Source organism: Mobula birostris, chromosome 29, assembly GCF_030028105.1.
Source record: "Mobula birostris isolate sMobBir1 chromosome 29, sMobBir1.hap1, whole genome shotgun sequence".
In the NCBI taxonomy this organism is placed as follows: Eukaryota; Metazoa; Chordata; class Chondrichthyes; order Myliobatiformes; family Myliobatidae; genus Mobula; species Mobula birostris.
The window spans coordinates 37,451,541-37,468,327 of record NC_092398.1 but is presented as its reverse complement, the minus strand read 5'-3'; the positions used below and the strand labels follow the sequence as shown (position 1 = coordinate 37,468,327).

Sequence of the window (16,787 nt, the reverse complement as noted above, 5' to 3'; positions counted from 1 at the left end):
TGCCACCAAAGTGGATAACCTCACATTTATCCACATTAAACTGTATCTGCCCACTCACCCAACCTGTCCTCACATTTCACACTGCCACCCATCTTTGTGTCATCTTCAAATTTGCTAATGTTACTTTTAATCCCTTCATCTAAATCATTAATGTATATTGTAAATAGCTGTGGTCCCAGCACTGAGCCTTACGGTACCCCAGTAGTCACCGCCTGCCATTCTGAAAGGGACCCATTAATCCCTACTCTTTGTTTCCTGTCTGCCAACCAATTTTCTATCCATGTCAGTACCCTACCCCCAATACCATTTGCTCTGATTTTGCTCACTAACCACCTCTGTGGGATCTTATCAAAGGCTTTCCGAAAGTCCAGATACACTACATCCACTGGCTTTCCCATGTCTATTTTCATAGTTACATTCTCAAAAAATTCCAGAAGATTAGTCCAGCATGATTTCCCCTTCGTAAGTCCATTTTGACTCGGACCTATCCTGCTACTGCTATCCAAATATGCTGCTATTTCATCTTCTATAATTGATTCCAGCATCTTCCCCACCACTGATGTCAAACTAACTGGTCTATAATTGCCTGTTTTCTCTCTCCCTCCTTTCTTAAAAAGTGGGATAACATTAGCTACCCTCCAATCCACAGGAACTGATCCTGAATCTATAGAACATTGGAAAATGATTACCAATGCGTCCACGATTTCTGGAGCTACCTCCTTAATTACCCTTGGATGCAGACCATCAGGCCCTGGGGATTTATCAGCCTTCAGTCCCATCAGTTTACCCAACACCTTTTTCTGCCTGATGCGAATTTCCTTCAGTTCTTCTGTTACCCTGGGTCCTCTGGCCACTATTACAGCTTGTTTGTGTCTTCCCTAGTGAAGACAGACCCATATGTGTATATATATCCGTATCTCCCTTCACAAGTGACTGAATTTCATTCCTCACCAACAGAGCCACCCCACCCCCTCTGCCAACCTGTCTGTCTTTTCGATAGGATGTATAACCCTGAATATTCATTTCCCTGCCCTGGTCCTCTTGCATGTAAGATGTACCCCAGAGTACTGTGGGAGGCAAGGGAGGAGATTGCTGAGCCTCTGGTGATGATCTTTGCATCATCAATGAGGGTGGGAGAAGTTCTGTAGGATTGAAGGGTTGCAGATGTTCCCTTATTCAAGAAAGGGAGTTGGGATAGCCCAGGAAATTATAGACCGGTGAGTATTACTTCAGGTGGTTGGTAAGTTGATCCAGAAGATCCTGAAAGGCAGGATTTATGAACATTTGGAGGGCCATAATATGATTAGGAATAGTCAGCATGGCTTGTGAAAGGCAGGTCGTGCCTTATGAGCCTGATTTTTTTAGAGGATGTAACTAAACACATTGAATGTAGAGCAGTAAATGTAGTGTATATGGATTTCAGCATGGCATTTCATAAGGTATCCCATGCAAGGCTTATTGCAAAAGTAAGGGGGCATGGGATCCAAGGGGACATTGTTTTGTAGATCCAGAACTGGCTTGCCCACAAAAGGCAAAAAGTGGTTGAAGGTGGATCATATTCGGCATGGAGGTCGGTCACTGGACAAGTGTGAAGTGATTCATTTTGGTAGGTCAAGTATGATGACAAAATATAGTATTAATGGAGGCAGTGTGGAGGATCAGCGGGATCTTGGTGTCTGAGTCCACAGGACACTCAAAGTTGCTGCGCAGATTGACTCTGTGGTTAAGAAGGCATACGGTGTATTGACCTTCATCAACCATGGGATTGAGTTTAGGAGCCAAGAGGTAATGTAGCTGCTATATAGGACCCCACTTGGAGTACTGTGCTCAGTTCTGGTCACCTCACTACAGGAAGGATGTGGAAACCATAGAAAGGGTGCAGAGGAGATTTACAAGGATGTTGCCTGGATTGGGGAGCATGCCTTATGAGAATAGATTGAGTGAACTCGGCCTTTTTTCCTTGGAGCAATGGAGGATGAGAGGTGACCTAATAGAGGTGTATAAATAAGATGATGAGAGGCATTGATCGTGTGGATAGTCAGAGGCTTTTTCCCGGGGCTGAAATGGCTAGCACGAGAGGGCACAGTTTTAAGGTGCTTGGAAGTAGGTACAGAGGAGATGTCAGGGGTGAGTGTTTGTTTTGTTTTTTACGCAGAGTGGTGAGTGCGTAGAATGCGCTGCCAGCAACGGTGGTGAATACGATAAAGTCTTTTAAGAGATTCCTGGACAGGTACATGGAGCTCAGCAAAATAGAGGGTAATTACCCTGGGTAATTTCTAAGGTAAGGACATGTTGGGCACAGCTTTGTGGGCCGAAGGGCCTGTATTGTGCTGTAGGTTTTCTATGTTTCTAACTCAGCAAGCTAGTCAGCATCTATGGAAGAGTACAAATAATTGACCGAATCATTGATTGTCCTCTTTTCTGTAGACGCTGCCTAACCTGCTGAGTTCCTCCAGCATTGTGTGTGTTGCTCAGATTTCCAGCATCTGCAGACTTTCTCTTGTGATTCATTTCAAGAGGACTGGAATATAAAAGGAAGGATGTGATGCTGTGCCTTTATCAGACACCGAGAAGACCTCACTCAGAATATTGTGACCCTTCATCTTGAAAAAGATGTGCTGACATTGGAGAGGTTTCAGAGAGTCACTCCAGGGTTATCATTACAAGAAGCTTTGGATGGCTTTGGTCCTGTACTACTTTAAATTGAGAAGAATGGAGGCGTGGAATCTCATTGAATGCTATCGAATGTTGAAAGACCGAGATCAGGGGTTCCCAAGCTGGGGTCCATACACCCCTTACTTGATGCTATTGGTCAGTAGTATAAAAAAGGTTAGAAGCTGGGCGGCAGTGTTAGCTGTGAGGAGGATGCTGAGAGGATGCAGGGTGACTTGGATAGGTTGGGTGAGTGGGCAAATTCATGGCAGATGCAATTTAATGTGGATAAATGTGAAGTTATCCACTTTGGTGGCAAAAATAGGAAAACAGATTATTATCTGAATGGTGGCCGATTAGGAAAAGGGGAGGTGCAACGTGACCTGGGTGTCATTATACACCAGTCATTGAAACTGGGCATGCAGGTACAGCAGGCGAATGGTATGCTGGCATTTATAGCGAGAGGATTTGAGTACAGGAGCAGGGAGGTACTACTGCAGTTGTACAAGGCCTTGGTGAGACCGCACCTGGAGTATTGTGTGCAGTTTTGGTCCCCTAATCTGAGGAAAGACATCCTTGCCATAGAGGGAGTACAAAGAAGGTTCACCAGATTGATTCCTGGGATGGCAGGACTTTCATATGAAGAAAGAATGGATGAACTGGGCTTGTACTCGTTGGAATTTAGAAGATTGAGGGGGGATCTGATTGAAACGTATAAGATCCTAAAGGGATTGGACAGGCTAGATGCAGGAAGATTGTTCCCGATGTTGGGGAAGTCCAGAACGAGGGGTCACAGTTTGAGGATAGAGGGGAAGCCTTTTAGGACTGAGAGTAGGAAAAACTTCTTCACACAGAGAGTGGTGAATCTGTGGAATTCTCTGCCACAGGAAACAGTTGAGGCCAGTTCATTGGCTATATTTAAGAGGGAGTTAGATATGGCCCTTGTGGCTACGGGGGTCAGGGGGTATGGAGGGAAGGCTGGGGCGGGGTTCTCAGTTGGATGATCAGCCATGATCATAATAAATGGCGGTGCAGGCTCGAAGGGCCGAATGGCCTACTCCTGCACCTATTTTCTATGTTTCTATGAATCCCTGGCCTCGATAAGAGTGGATATGGAGAGGATGTTCCTTATGGTGGGGGAGGCTAGGACCACAAGGCCCAGCCTCAGAATAGAGGGATTTCCATTTAGAATGGAAATGAGGAGTTTCTTTAACTAGAATCTGTGGAATTCAGTGCCACCAGTGACTGAGGGGTGACCTTACAGAGGTATATAAAACCATGAGAGGCACAGATAGGGTGAATACGCAATCTTTTCCCCCAGGGCTGGGCATTAAGATCCAGTGGGCACAGGTTTAAAGTGAGAGTGGAGAGATTTAATACGGACCTGAGGGCCAACTTCTTCACCCTAAACTGCCAGAGCAAGTGGTTGAGGCAGTTACAACTAGGAGCATTGCGTGCAGTTCTTGTCTTCCTGTTACAGGAAATGTATGGGGGCAATGGGGAGGGTACAGGAGAGGTTCACCGGGATGCTGCCTGGATTAGAGGGTGTGAGCTACGTGGAGAGATTGGATAAACTTGGGTTGTTTTCTCTGGAGTGGCAGAGGGTAAGGGGAGACCTGACAGAGGTTTATAAGATCCAGAGGTCGAGAATGATGGGACTATCGACATTGTGCAGGCAGAAGAGAGTTGATATAGCAATATGTTCAACACAGATATTGTGGGCCAAATGGTCTGTTCCATGTTCTAGAAGTGGGCTCCTATTCGATATCTGGAATTGTGTTTAGTTCTGGTCACCTCTTTATAGGACGGACGTGGGAGCTTTAGACAGGGTGCAGAGCAGGTATACTAGGGTGCTGCCTGGATTAGAGAGCATGCCTTATGAGGAAGGGTTGAGTTACCTCAGCCTTTTCTCTTTGGTGCAGAGGTGGATGAGATAAGGTCTTCAAGATAAGAGGCATTGGTCAAGTGGGCAGCCAGAGCCTTTTACCCAGGACAGAAACGACGATGACCAGAGGACAGAACTTTAAGGTGATTGGTGAAAAGAAAATAGGGGGCAAGTGAGATTTTTTTTAATAGAGAGAGTAGTGGCAGAGGCAGATACATTAAAAACATTTAAGAAACTCTTAGGCACACAGATGATAGAAAAATGTAGGGCTATGTGGGAGAGAAGGGCTGGAATGATCTTGGAGTAGGTTAAAGGATCAACACGTTGTAAGACAAGTGCGAAGTGTTGCATTTCAGTCGAACCAACCAGGGTAGGTCTTACACAGTGAACAGCAGGGCACTGAGGAGTGTGGTGGAACAAAGGGATCTGGGAATACAGGTCCATAATTCATTGAAAGTGGCATCAGTCATGAAGAAACCTTTGGCATATTAGCCTTCATAAATCAATGTATTGAGTACAGGAGAAGGGGTTGTATAAGACATTGGTGAGGTCCAATTTGGAGTATTGAGAGCAGTTTTGGTCACGTACCCACAGGAAAGTGGCAAACAAGGTTGAAAGAGTACAGAGAAAATTTATAAGGATGTTGCCAGGTCTGGAGGACCTGAGTTATAAGGAAAAATTGAATAGGTTAGGACTTAATTTTGTATACCTCTATCAAATCTCCTATGTTCCAAGGAATAATAAGGGTATAGATAGAGTAAATGCAAACAGGCTTTCTTCCACTGAGGCTGGGTGAGACTACAACCACACGTCATGGGTTAAGGGTGAAAAGTGAAAAGTTTTATGGAAAACTACTTCACTCAGAGGGTCTGTGAGTGTGGAACAAGCTGCCAGCACAAGTGGTGCATGCAAGCTTCATTTCAACATTTAAGTTTGATGGGTTTGTAGGGCATTGGCTCCAGTGCAGGTAGATGGGAGTAAGCAGTTTAAATGCTTTGGCAAGACTAGATGTGCTAAAAGGCCTGTTTCTAGGCTTTACTTTTCTATGACTCTTGTGGGTTAAAGGGCCTGTACTGTGCTGTAAACATCCCTTTGTAGAGAGAGAGGCACACACAGAGGAAGGTGAGGGAAGGGCTCCTTGTGGAAGCATTTTATTGTTGAATTACAGACATAAAAGAGAGCTTGAAGTCAGTGAGACTCCAAAATCTATCTCCAACAGAAAAAGGGAGCACAGCGCTGGGGGAGGGCTCGTGAACATTAACCCCACCACACCCCCTCGCTCAATCAGCAACGGTCCAAGGTAGACTTTGGGTAAGAGAGAAGACGACAAGAGATTTTGCGGGGTAGAGGAGGAGAGGGAAAGAGAACCATGTCCCAACTGGTCATTCAGATCTTCCCAGGGAAGCTTCCCGACTCCCTCTGATCATCCCATTTGTTAACCTGAAATATAACAAAGAGACAGAGTTAAACAAGTCAGCAAAACACACACACACTTATATAGGTACACAATGGCCACTTTATTAGCTACAGGAGTGGAACCCAGTGGGGTCAACTGCTGCTGTAGCCCATCCACTTCAAGGTTTGATGTGTGTTTGAGATGCTCTTCTGCACACCACTGTTGTAATGTGTGGTTATTTGAGTTAGCTTGAACCAGTCTGGCCATTCTCTGTCCTCTCTCATTAACAAGGCATTTTCACCCACACCCACAGAACTGCCGCTCACTGGATTTTTGGTTTTTTTTTGCACCATCTCTGTCAACTTGAGAGACTGCTGTGCATCAGCATTCCAGGAGGTCTGCAGTTTCCGAGATACTCAAACCATCCTAAATGACAACAATGATTCCACGGTCAAAGTCACTTGGATCACATTTCTTCTCCATTCTGATGTTTGGTCTAAACAACAAATGTATCTCTTGATCATGTCTGCATGCTTTTATGCTGAGTTGCTGCAACATGACTGGGTATTTACATTAACATGCAAGTGCACCCAATGAAGTGTATACCCCACACATATATACAGTGCTATAGAACAGACACTTTATAGTCACTTCCGTCCCTCAGTGTCCGTCTCCCTCCAGTTCTATGTCTATCCAAGAGCTTCTTAAACACCTCCACCACTCCGTAACGCATCTACCACTACGTGCCCCTCACATCTCCTTTGAACTTTTCCCCTCTCACCTTGAATGCCTGCCCTCTGGTATTACACATCTCCACCCTGAGGAAAGGATAACAGCTCTCTACTCCATCTGTGCCTTTATCAGATCTCCCCTCAGCCTCTGCCACTCCAGAGAAAGCACCCGTTTGTCCAACCTCTCTTGTAGCTCAGCCCTCTAATCCTAGTGAACCTCTTCTGCAGCCTCTCCAAAGCCCTCCACACAGCTCCTGTGTGGAGGACGACCAGAACTACACACAGTACTCCGAGTGCGGTCTGACCAGAGTTTTACACAACTGCAACGTGACTACTCGACTCCTGTACTCAACACCCTGGCCCTACGCCTTCCTTACCGCCATCTACTCACTCTGTGATCTGTGGATGTGTACCTGAGATCCCTCTGTACATCAACACTGTTACGGGTCCCGCCATTAACCGAGTCCTGTCCCTTTACATTTGACCTCCCAAAGGGCAACAACTGACACGTGCACAGATTAAACTCAGTTTGCCATCTTACACCTGTAACTGTATCCCACTACCACATAACGTGACGCCTCTTGTCTGCTCCCCCCGCCCCCCCCCAATCACATTGTAGCTCAAGCCTTCTGCTTCAAGCATCTTTCAACAAGAACTAGGAGCAGGAGTCAGAAATTTAACCCATCGAGTCTGCTCCACCATTCACTAAGATCATATGGCCATGGACTCAGCTCCAACTACCCGCCCCATACCTCTTAATTCCCCTGCTATGCAGAAATTTATCCAGTCTTGTCTTAAAATATATTTACTGAAGTAGCCTGTTTCCCTGGGCAGAAAATTCCACAGATTCACTACTCTCTGGGAAAAGCAGTTTCTCCTCATCTCTTTCCCAAATCGATTCTCCTGACTCTTCAGGCTATGTCCCTGGTTCTCACTCACCAGTGGAAACAACTTTCCTGTCTCTGTCTTATCCATCCTTTTCATCACAGTACTGTTCGCTCACTAAGTGCCGCGCCATATGGAATAGGTGATCATGATCTTTCCGTGACCATGTTTGTTTATGGCAAGTTTTTTTCCTACAGAAGTGATTTGCCATTGCCTTCTTCTGGGCAGTGTCTTTACAAGATGGATGATACTAGCCATTATCAATACTCTTCAGATCATTTGCCTGACGTCAGTGGTCACATAACCAGGACATGTGATCTGCACCAGCTGCTCATACAACCTGCTCCCATGGCTTCATGTGACCCTGATGGGGGGCTAAGCAGGTGCTACACCTTGCTCAGGGTGACCTGCAGGCTCGTGTTGGGAAGGAGTGCCTTGCACCTCCTTTGGTAGAGACGCATCTCCGCCTCACCAGATTCCCTCATTCTTCCGTAGAACCATCCCAGACGACTCAACAGACCGGAACAGCGCACTGTGTAAAATTATCTCCCACCCCCAGAAGCACCAGGCTCATTCCTACAATCGTAGCGCCAGCACGTAACACAACACTACGACAGCCCAGGGAATGGCACAGTTCAGAGTTCAATTCTGACGCAATCTGCAAGGTGTTCATATGTCCTCCATGTTAAGGTGCGGGTTTTCCATCTGCCATCCATACGGGTTAGTAGGTTAATGGGTCACTATAAATTGTGCTGTTATTAGGAGGGCCCTGTTCCACCCTACATCTCTAAATAATCTCTCGTACAGACAGCAATACCATCCTTGCATCCATATTTTGAATACATGCATGTTTCAAACAGATTGTCTAATGTTATCAAGAACAAGATTCTGACGAGCCTGTTCTGTGCTGCATCGCTAAATAAAAACATACACATCTTGCCCCACCAGAAGGAAGGGTCTTGTTCATACGATCCCAGCACACCCGGACATGTGGGGCCAGAGTCAATTGTCGCATTCCTTACCCAAGATCTGGGGCACAGGGATTTATAGACCCTGTTATACCACTCACACATGGACACGTCCTTGCCCTGAGCAGTCAGAGCCTTCTGGCAGCGATGATAGTCTACATGAGAGAAAACCAGAAAAATATCAGTGACACCACCAACCAATGTGGAATTCATCGTCGTGTAACACGACCAGTTCTCCAGTCACTTGTACAGTCAGAACACAGAATCAGATTTATCATCACCAAAAGACAAGGCCATTCAGCCCATCAATCCTGCTCCCCATTCCATCATGGTTAATTTACTATCCCCCTCAACCCCATTTTCTCGCCTTCCTCCTGTAACCTTTGACACGCTGACTAATGAAGAACCTGTCAAACTCCGTTTTAAATATACCCAATGACATCCTCTGCATCTGCTTGTGGCAATGAATTCTACAAATTCACCACCCTCTGACTAAAGAAATTTCTCCTCACCTTCATTCTAAAGGGATGTCCCACTATTCTGAGGCTGTTCCCTCTGGTCCTTGACATCCCTCTACATCCACTCTATTTACACCTTTCAATATTCTATAGGTTTCAATGAGCCCACCCCCACCCCCAATTTTTCTAAACTCCAGCTTGTAGAGGTCCAGAGCCATCAAACACTCCTTTCATCTCCAGCATCACATCCGCTGGACTCTTTCCAATGCCAGCACGTTTTCTTAGGTATGGAGCCCAAAACTGCTCACAATATTTTAGAGGGACAGGGCTGAAACCCAGGCAGATGGGACAACTTTGGCCAGCAACGACACCACCTCACCTCTCGAGGTAGCACTGCCTTGAGAGGGTTGCAGACTCTGTGTTTGTGATGTATATAAATGACCTAGATGAAAATGTAGATGGGTGGGATAGTAAGTTTGTAGATGTAGAAGACTGGCAAAGAATACCATAAGATATAGAAACATAGAAAACCTACAGCACAATACAGGCCCTTCGGCCCACAAAGCTGTGCTGAACATGTCCTTACCTTAGAACAACTTAGGCTTACCCATAGCCCTCTATTTTTCTGAGCTCCATGTACCTATCCAGGAATCTCTTAAGGGACCCTATCGTTTCCGCCTCCACCGCCGCCGCCAGCAGCCCATTCCACGTACTCACCACCCTCTGCGTAAAAAAACTTACCCCTTACATCTCCTCTGTACCTACTTCCAAGCAACTATGCCCTCTTGTGCTGCCATTTCAGCCCTGGGAAAAAGCCTCTGCCTATCTACATGATCAATGCCTCTCATTATCTTGTACACCTCTATCAGGTCACCTCTCATCCTCCGTCGCTCCAAGGATAAAAGGCCGAGTTCACTCAACCTACCCATCGAGTCTGCTCCGCCATTTAGTCATGGCTGATCAATTTTTCCCTCTCAGTCCTAATCACCTGACTTCTCTCCATATCCCTTCATGCCCTGACCAATCAAGAATCTATCAACCTCTGCCTTAAACAGACATAAAGATTTGCTCTCCACAGTTGCCTGTGGCAAAGAATTCCACAGATTCACCACTCTCTGGCTACAGAAATCCCTCCTCATCTCCATTCTAAAAGGATGCCCCTTTGTTCTGAGGCTGTGCCCTCTGGTCTTAAGACTCTCCCACAATAGGAAACATCCTCTCCACATCCACTCGATCAAGGCCTTTCACCATTCGATAGTTTTCAATCAGGACAACCTTCATTCTTCTGAATTATAGTGAATACAGGTCTGAGCCATCAAACACTCTTCATGTGACAAGCCATTCAATTCTTGAATCATTTTCGTGAACCCCTTTCAGTTTCAGCACATCCTTTCTAAGATAAGGGATCCAAACCTACTCAATACTCCAAGTGAGGCCTCATCAGTGCTTTACATTACATCCTTGCTTTTATATTACAGTCCTCTTGAAATTACTGCTAACACTGCATTTGCCTTCCTTACTATCTGCAAATTAACCTTTAGGGAATCCTGCACAAGGACTCAAGTCCCTTGGCGCCTCAGATTTTTGAAATTTCTCACCAGTTAGAAAATAGTCAACCCTTTCATTTCTTCTACCAAAGTGCATGACCATACACTTCCTGACACTGTATTCAATGTCATTTCTTTGCCCGTTCTCCCAATCTGTCTAACTCCTCCTGTAGCCTCTCTACTTTCTCGAAACTACCTGCACCGTCCCATCTATCTTCATATCGTCTGCAAACTTTGCAACAAAGCCATCAATTCCATTATCCAAATCACTGACATATAACGTAAAGAGAATCGGTCCCAATACACGGCACGAGATGGCCTGTTTCCATGCTGTAATTGTTATATGTTATACGGTTAATACAGACACCTGTGCAACACCACGAATCACCAGCAGCCCTTTATTCCCACTCTTCGCCTCCTACCATCAACCACCGCTTTATCCATGCTAAAATCTTTCCTGTAATACCATGAGGCTCGTAGCTTGTTAAGCAACTTCACGTGCAGCACCTTGTCAAAGGCCTTCCAAAAATCCAAATACACATCAACCTATTCTCCTTCGTCTATCCTGCTTGTTATTTCTTCAAAGAATTCCAACAGATTTGTCAGGCAAGATTTCCCCTTGAGGAAACCATGCTGACTACAGCCTATTTTATCATGTGCCTCCAAGTACCCTGAGACCTCATCATTAATAATCGACTCCAACATCTTCCCAACCACTGAGGTCAGACTAACTGGCCTATAGTTTCCTTTTAGAACCACAGAACCATAGAAACTACAGCACAGAAATGGGCCCTTTTAGCCCTTCCTGGCTGTGCCGAACCATTTTCTGCCTAGTCCCACTGACCTGCACACGGACCATATCCCTCCATACACCTCCCATCCCTGTATCTGTCCAATTTATTTTTAAATGTTAAAAAAGAACCCGCATTTACCACCTCATTTGGCAGCTCATTCCATACTCCCACCACTCTCTGTGTGAAGAAGCCCCCCCTAATGTTCCCTTTAATCTTTTCCCCCTTCACCCTTAACCCATGTCCTCTGGTTTTTTTTCTCCCCGAGCCTCAGTGGAAAAAGCCTGCTTGCATTCACTCTATCTATACCCATCATAATTTTATATACCTCTATCAAATCTCCCCTCATTCTTCTACGCTCCAGGGAATAAAGTCCCAACCTATTCAACCTTTCTCTGTAACTGAGTTTCTCAAGTCCTGGCAACATCCTTTTCTTCTGCTTCTCTCCCTGGAGTGACACCTGCAATTTTCCAGTCCTCCAGAACCTTTCCAGAATCTAGTGATTCTTGAAAGATCATTACTAATGCCTCCACAGTATCTTCAGCCACCTCTTTCTGGGGTGTACACCATCTGGTCCAGGTGAATTATCTACCTTCAAACCTTTTAAGTTTCACAAGAATCTTCTCCCTATTAATGGCAACCTCACGCATTTCTGCCACCAAGACACTCGAACTTCCAGCATACGGTTCATTTCCTCCACAGTGAAGACTGATGCAAAATATTTATTCAGTTTGTCTGCCATTTCCTTGTCTCCCATTACTACCTTCCAGCATCATCTTACAGCGGTCCAATATCACTCTCACCTCTTTTAAGCTGTAAACACCACGATATAGATCAGTAGCTGATAGGGGCAGAGAAATGGCAGATGGAGTTCAACCCAGGTAAATGTGAGTGTTGCACCTCGGCAGGACAAGTGCAAGGAGACAGTACACTGTGAAGGGCAATACCCACAGCAGTGCTGTTGAACAGAGAGATCTTGGTATCCAAGATTATAACTCCCCGAAAGTGGCTACACAGGTCGATAGGGTAGTTAAGGCGGCTTTTGGAATGCTTGCCTTTATTAGTCAAGGCATTGAGGTCACAAGTCAGGAGGTTATTTTGCAACTTTACAAGACTCTGGTTAGGCCTGTAACATACCAGCATAGGAACACAGAAAACTTACAGCACAATACAGGCCCCTTGGCCCACAAAGTTGAGCCAAACATGTCCCTACCTGAGAAATTACTAGGCTTACCTATAGCCCTCTATTTTTCTAAGCACCATGCACCTATCTAAAAGTCTCTTTAAAAGACCCTATCGTATCTACCTCCACCACCGTTGCCGGCAGCCCATGTGACGCACTCACCACTCTCTGAGTAAAAATCTCACTCCTGAAATCTCCTCTGTACCTACTCCCCATAACCTTAAACCTGTGTCCTCTTGTGGCAACCATTTCAGCCCTGGGAAAATGCCTATGGCTTTTCTATGGCTTCCATATTCATAGTGAGGCGACCAGAACTGAGCACAGTCCTTCCAAGTGGGGTCTGACCAGGGTCCTATATAGTATTTGAAAATAACACTATCCTTTTGCACTTCTGGTTAGATGCTAATTGCATTTCATTGGCTTTGTATCTGTACTTGGCACAATTGACAATAAATTTGAATCTAATCTAATATAGCTGTAACATTACCTCTCAGCTTCTAAATTCAATTCCACAATTGATGAAGGCCAATATACCGTACGCCTTCTTAACAACAGAGTCAACCTGCACAGCAGCTTTGAGTGTCCTATTCACTCGGACCCCAAGATCCCTCTGATCCTCCACACTGCCAAGAGTCTTACCATTAATACCATATTCTGTCATCATATTTGACCTACCAAAATGAACCACTTCACACTTATCTGGGTTGAACTCCATCTGCTACCTATCGAGGTCCCACTGTAACCTCTGACAGCCCTCCACACTATCCACAACACCCCCAACCATTGTGTCATCAGCAAATTTACTAACCCATCCCTCTACTACCTCATCCAGGTTGGGGTCCCAGAACAGATCCCTGAGGCACTCCACTGGTGACCGACATCCATGCATGTTGAAGCTTTGCAGAGGATGCAGAAAGGGTTTACCAGGATGCTGCCCGGTCTCGTGGGCACGTGCTATCATGAGAAGCTGGACAAACTTCAGTTATTTTCCCTGCCACAGTGGAGGCAGACGGGAGACCTGATAGAGGTTTATAAAATTATGAGAGGCACAGGTAGACAGACAGTCTCTTTCAAAGTGGACAGAATGTATCTGTTTCCCAGGGTTGAAATCCCTAATACCAGAGGGCATGCATTGAACGAGGGTAGGTTCAAAGGGGATGTGAGGGGCAAGTTTTTTAAAAACTGGTAGATGCCTGGAATGGTGGTAGAGGCAAATGCATTAGCATCTTTGAAGAGACGTTTGGATAGGCACATGGATGTGGGGAAGATGGAGGGATATGGACATGGTGTAGGTAGGAGGGATTAGTGTTTGGGTGTTGTTGATTTGCTTTTCAGTTGGTGTGACACAACATTGTGGGCCGAATGGCCTGTTCCTGTGTTCCATCTTTAACTCCAGTCATCACCTATCACCACTGTGTCACTGTCTCCCCACCTCCCAAATGCTCACCCAGGTAGTTCTGGTAGCAGTTGCGGGTCTGGTTGGTGTTGGGGAACCTGGCGTCAAAGGGCGCCGTCCGGTACTGGCTGATGCGTTCCTGGATGCTTGCCATTGTTCACCTGGGGGGCGGGGGGGGGGAGAGAGAGAAAGATGACAAGGTTAGAAGGAGAGGATGAGTACGGCAGGGGTGAGCAAGGCTTGAGAAAGATTGCAGGTGGGGGCAAGCGAGGCTCAGGCGGTTTGAGAAAGGGGGAGCAGCAGGATGTTTGGGGGGGGTCGGGTGACATAAAGCTCTAGGGATGGAAGAGGCGGCAACAGAGATTTGATGTGGGAATGGTTTAGAGGGTGGAGAGAGGGTTAGGAGACAGAGGTTCAGGAAAGATTTCAGGAGCTGCTTTGGGGGAGGCAGCTCAGAGGGTGAGAGGACAGGAGGTTTGCGAGGGTGTTGGAATAGGGATGGTACAGAAAGGGTGTGAGGACAGTAGATTTGCAAGTATAGGGGGTGACAGGTTTGGGAGATTTTTTTTGTGTGGAGGTGAGAGGGACTTGAGATGGGTTGAGACCTGTGGTTGAGGTTTAAAGATGGCAGAGGGGGTAACAGGGAGGTTTGGGAGTTGGCTGGAAGTGAAGAGAAGGCTGGCTGGTGCAGGGGTGGGGAGAAGAGCAGCTGACGTTTCGATGGGAGGCCGAGCTGGGGTGGTTGGGCCGGGGAGTGCAGATTCAGAGAGGGAGGGCAATGTCAAAGATTACAGACAAGGGGCAGGAAAATGTGGGCGAGAGAAGCCAGCAATGACGGACCGAATGGTCTAGTTCTATGTTTAAAGGGGGTGGGGGTGGGGGGTCCCGGTAGGGTCTAATGGGAGGGAGCGATGAGCCCGAATGGAAACGGAGACCAGGGGCCTAGGGAACTGGGAGTGGGAGAACTCGCTGGGAGGGCCGAGTGTTGGGGACTAGGAGGAAAAAAGGCCGTGGGCCCTCCGTAAAGCCGGCTGAACGCGGGGATCCTCTCTCGCCCACCTCCGTAAGACGCCGGCGGAAGGGAGGGGGGTTTACGGACGGAACGCGGGGTGAATGACTCCCCGGCCTCAGGAGCCCGAAGCCTCTCACCTCTCGCCGTCCGTCCGCCCGCACGAAGCCCCACCGGCCGAATGACGCTCGGCCCGGCCCGCCCCTCCGCGCGCTGCACCATGGGAACCACTCCGCTTCAAAACTCTTCTTTAAATCTTTTAACACAAACAAACCAACACCGTCAAAGCCTTCTCGTCCCTCAGAAAACAATTTATTCGCGATCGCTGCTCAATTTTTAATCCATACTATTAACCTGCCGTTGCCACGCTGTCACATGATCACTCCCCCTCCCCTTCCCCCTCCCCCTCCCCCTCCCCTACCCTACCCTACCTACCCCTCCCCTCTCTTTCCCCTCCTCTCCCCCTTCCCCCCTCTCCCGTGTCCCCCTCCCCCCTCCTCGCCCCTCCCCTCCCCCTCCCCTCCACTCCCTCCTCCCCTCTCCCTCTTCCCCCTCCTCTCCCCTGTTCCCCGCCCCCTGTCCCCCTCCCCCTCTCCCCCTCCCCCTCTCCCTCTAACCCTTCCCCTTCCCCTCCCCCTCTTCCCCTTCCCCCTCTTCCCCTTCCCCCTCTCCCTCTTCCCCCTCCTCTCCCCCTCCCCTCCCCCTCCCCTCCTCTCCCCTCCCCTCCCCTCCCCTCCTCTCCCCTCCCCTCCCTCCCTCCCCTCCCCTCCTCTCCCTCTCCCCTCCCCTCCCCTCCCCTCCCCTCCTCTCCCCCTCCCCTCCCCTCCTCTCCCCCTCCCCTCCCCTCCCCATCCCCTCCTCTCCCCTCCCTATCCCCTCCTCTCCCCTCCCTCTCCCCTCCCTCTCATCCCCCTCTTCTCCCCTGTTCCCTGCCCCCTGTCCCCCTCCCCCTCTCCCTCTTCCCCGCCCCCTGTCCCCCTCCCCTCTCCCTCTCCCTCTCCCCCTCTCCCTCTTCCCCCTCCTCTCCCCCTCCCCCCGTTCCCCCTCCTCCCGCTCCCCTTCCCCCTCCCCCTCATCCCCCTCATCCCCCTCATCCCCTTCCTCTCCCTCATCCCCCTCCTCTCCCCTGTTCCCCGCCCCCTGTCCCCCTCCCCCTCTCCCTGTTCCCAGCCCCCTGTCCCCTCCCCCTCTCCCCTCCCCCTCTCCCTCTTCTCCCTCCCCCTCTCCCTCTTCCCCTCTACCTCTTCCCCCTCCCCTCTCCTCTCCTCTCTCCTCTCCCTCCTCCCCTCCTCCCCCTCCCCCTCCCCTCTCCCTCTTCCGCCTCTCCCCTCTCCTCCCCCTCCCCCTCTTCTCCCCCCTCTCCCCCTCCCACTCCCTCCTCCTCCTCCCACTCCCTCTCCCCTCTCCCCTCTCCCTTTCCTCTCTCCCTCTCCTCTCTCCCTCTCCTCTCTCCCTCTCATCTCTCCCTCTCTTCTCCCCTCTCCCTCTCCTCTCCCTCCTCCCCCTCCCCTCCTCTCCCTTCTCCCCCTCTCCCCCCTCCCTTCTCCCTCTCTCCCCCTCCTCTCCCTTCTCCCCCTCTCCCCCTCCTCCCCCTTCTCCCTCTCCCCCTCTCCCCCCCCATCAAGTGAATCCAAGGGATTGCTCCCTATGTGACTCCCTTGTCCATTTGTCCCCCCCATCCCTTCCCGGAACAGGTAAGTGGAACAAGTGCTACACATGCCCTTACACTTCCTCCCTCACCACCATTCAGGGCCCCAGACAGTCCTTCCAGGTGAGGCGACACTTCACCTGTGAGTCGGCTGGGGTGATATACTGCATCCGGTGCTCCCGATGTGGCCTTCTATATATTGGCGAGACCCAACGCAGACTGGGAGAGCGTTTCGCTG

At 48.6% G+C, this 16,787-nt stretch overlaps 1 protein-coding gene across 2 annotated transcripts; it reads right to left on the bottom strand.

The window, feature by feature from the left end:
* Positions 1-5,660: 5,660 nt before the first annotated feature.
* Positions 5,661-15,142, bottom strand: cox6b2 (cytochrome c oxidase subunit 6B2). 2 transcript variants are annotated; one of them, XM_072246185.1, is made up of 4 exons: positions 15,042-15,142; positions 13,944-14,053; positions 8,572-8,672; positions 5,661-5,977 (listed from the first exon to the last, which is right to left on the bottom strand). In XM_072246185.1, the coding sequence occupies exons 2-4, from the start codon at positions 14,044-14,046 to the stop codon at positions 5,924-5,926; spliced, it is 258 nt and encodes an 85-aa protein (XP_072102286.1). In that variant the 5' UTR covers positions 14,047-14,053; positions 15,042-15,142; the 3' UTR covers positions 5,661-5,923. The 2 variants fall into 2 exon arrangements, with proteins under 2 accessions (XP_072102286.1, XP_072102287.1); XM_072246186.1 differs by lacking the exon at positions 15,042-15,142 and adding an exon at positions 14,952-15,035.
* Positions 15,143-16,787: the final 1,645 nt, after the last annotated feature.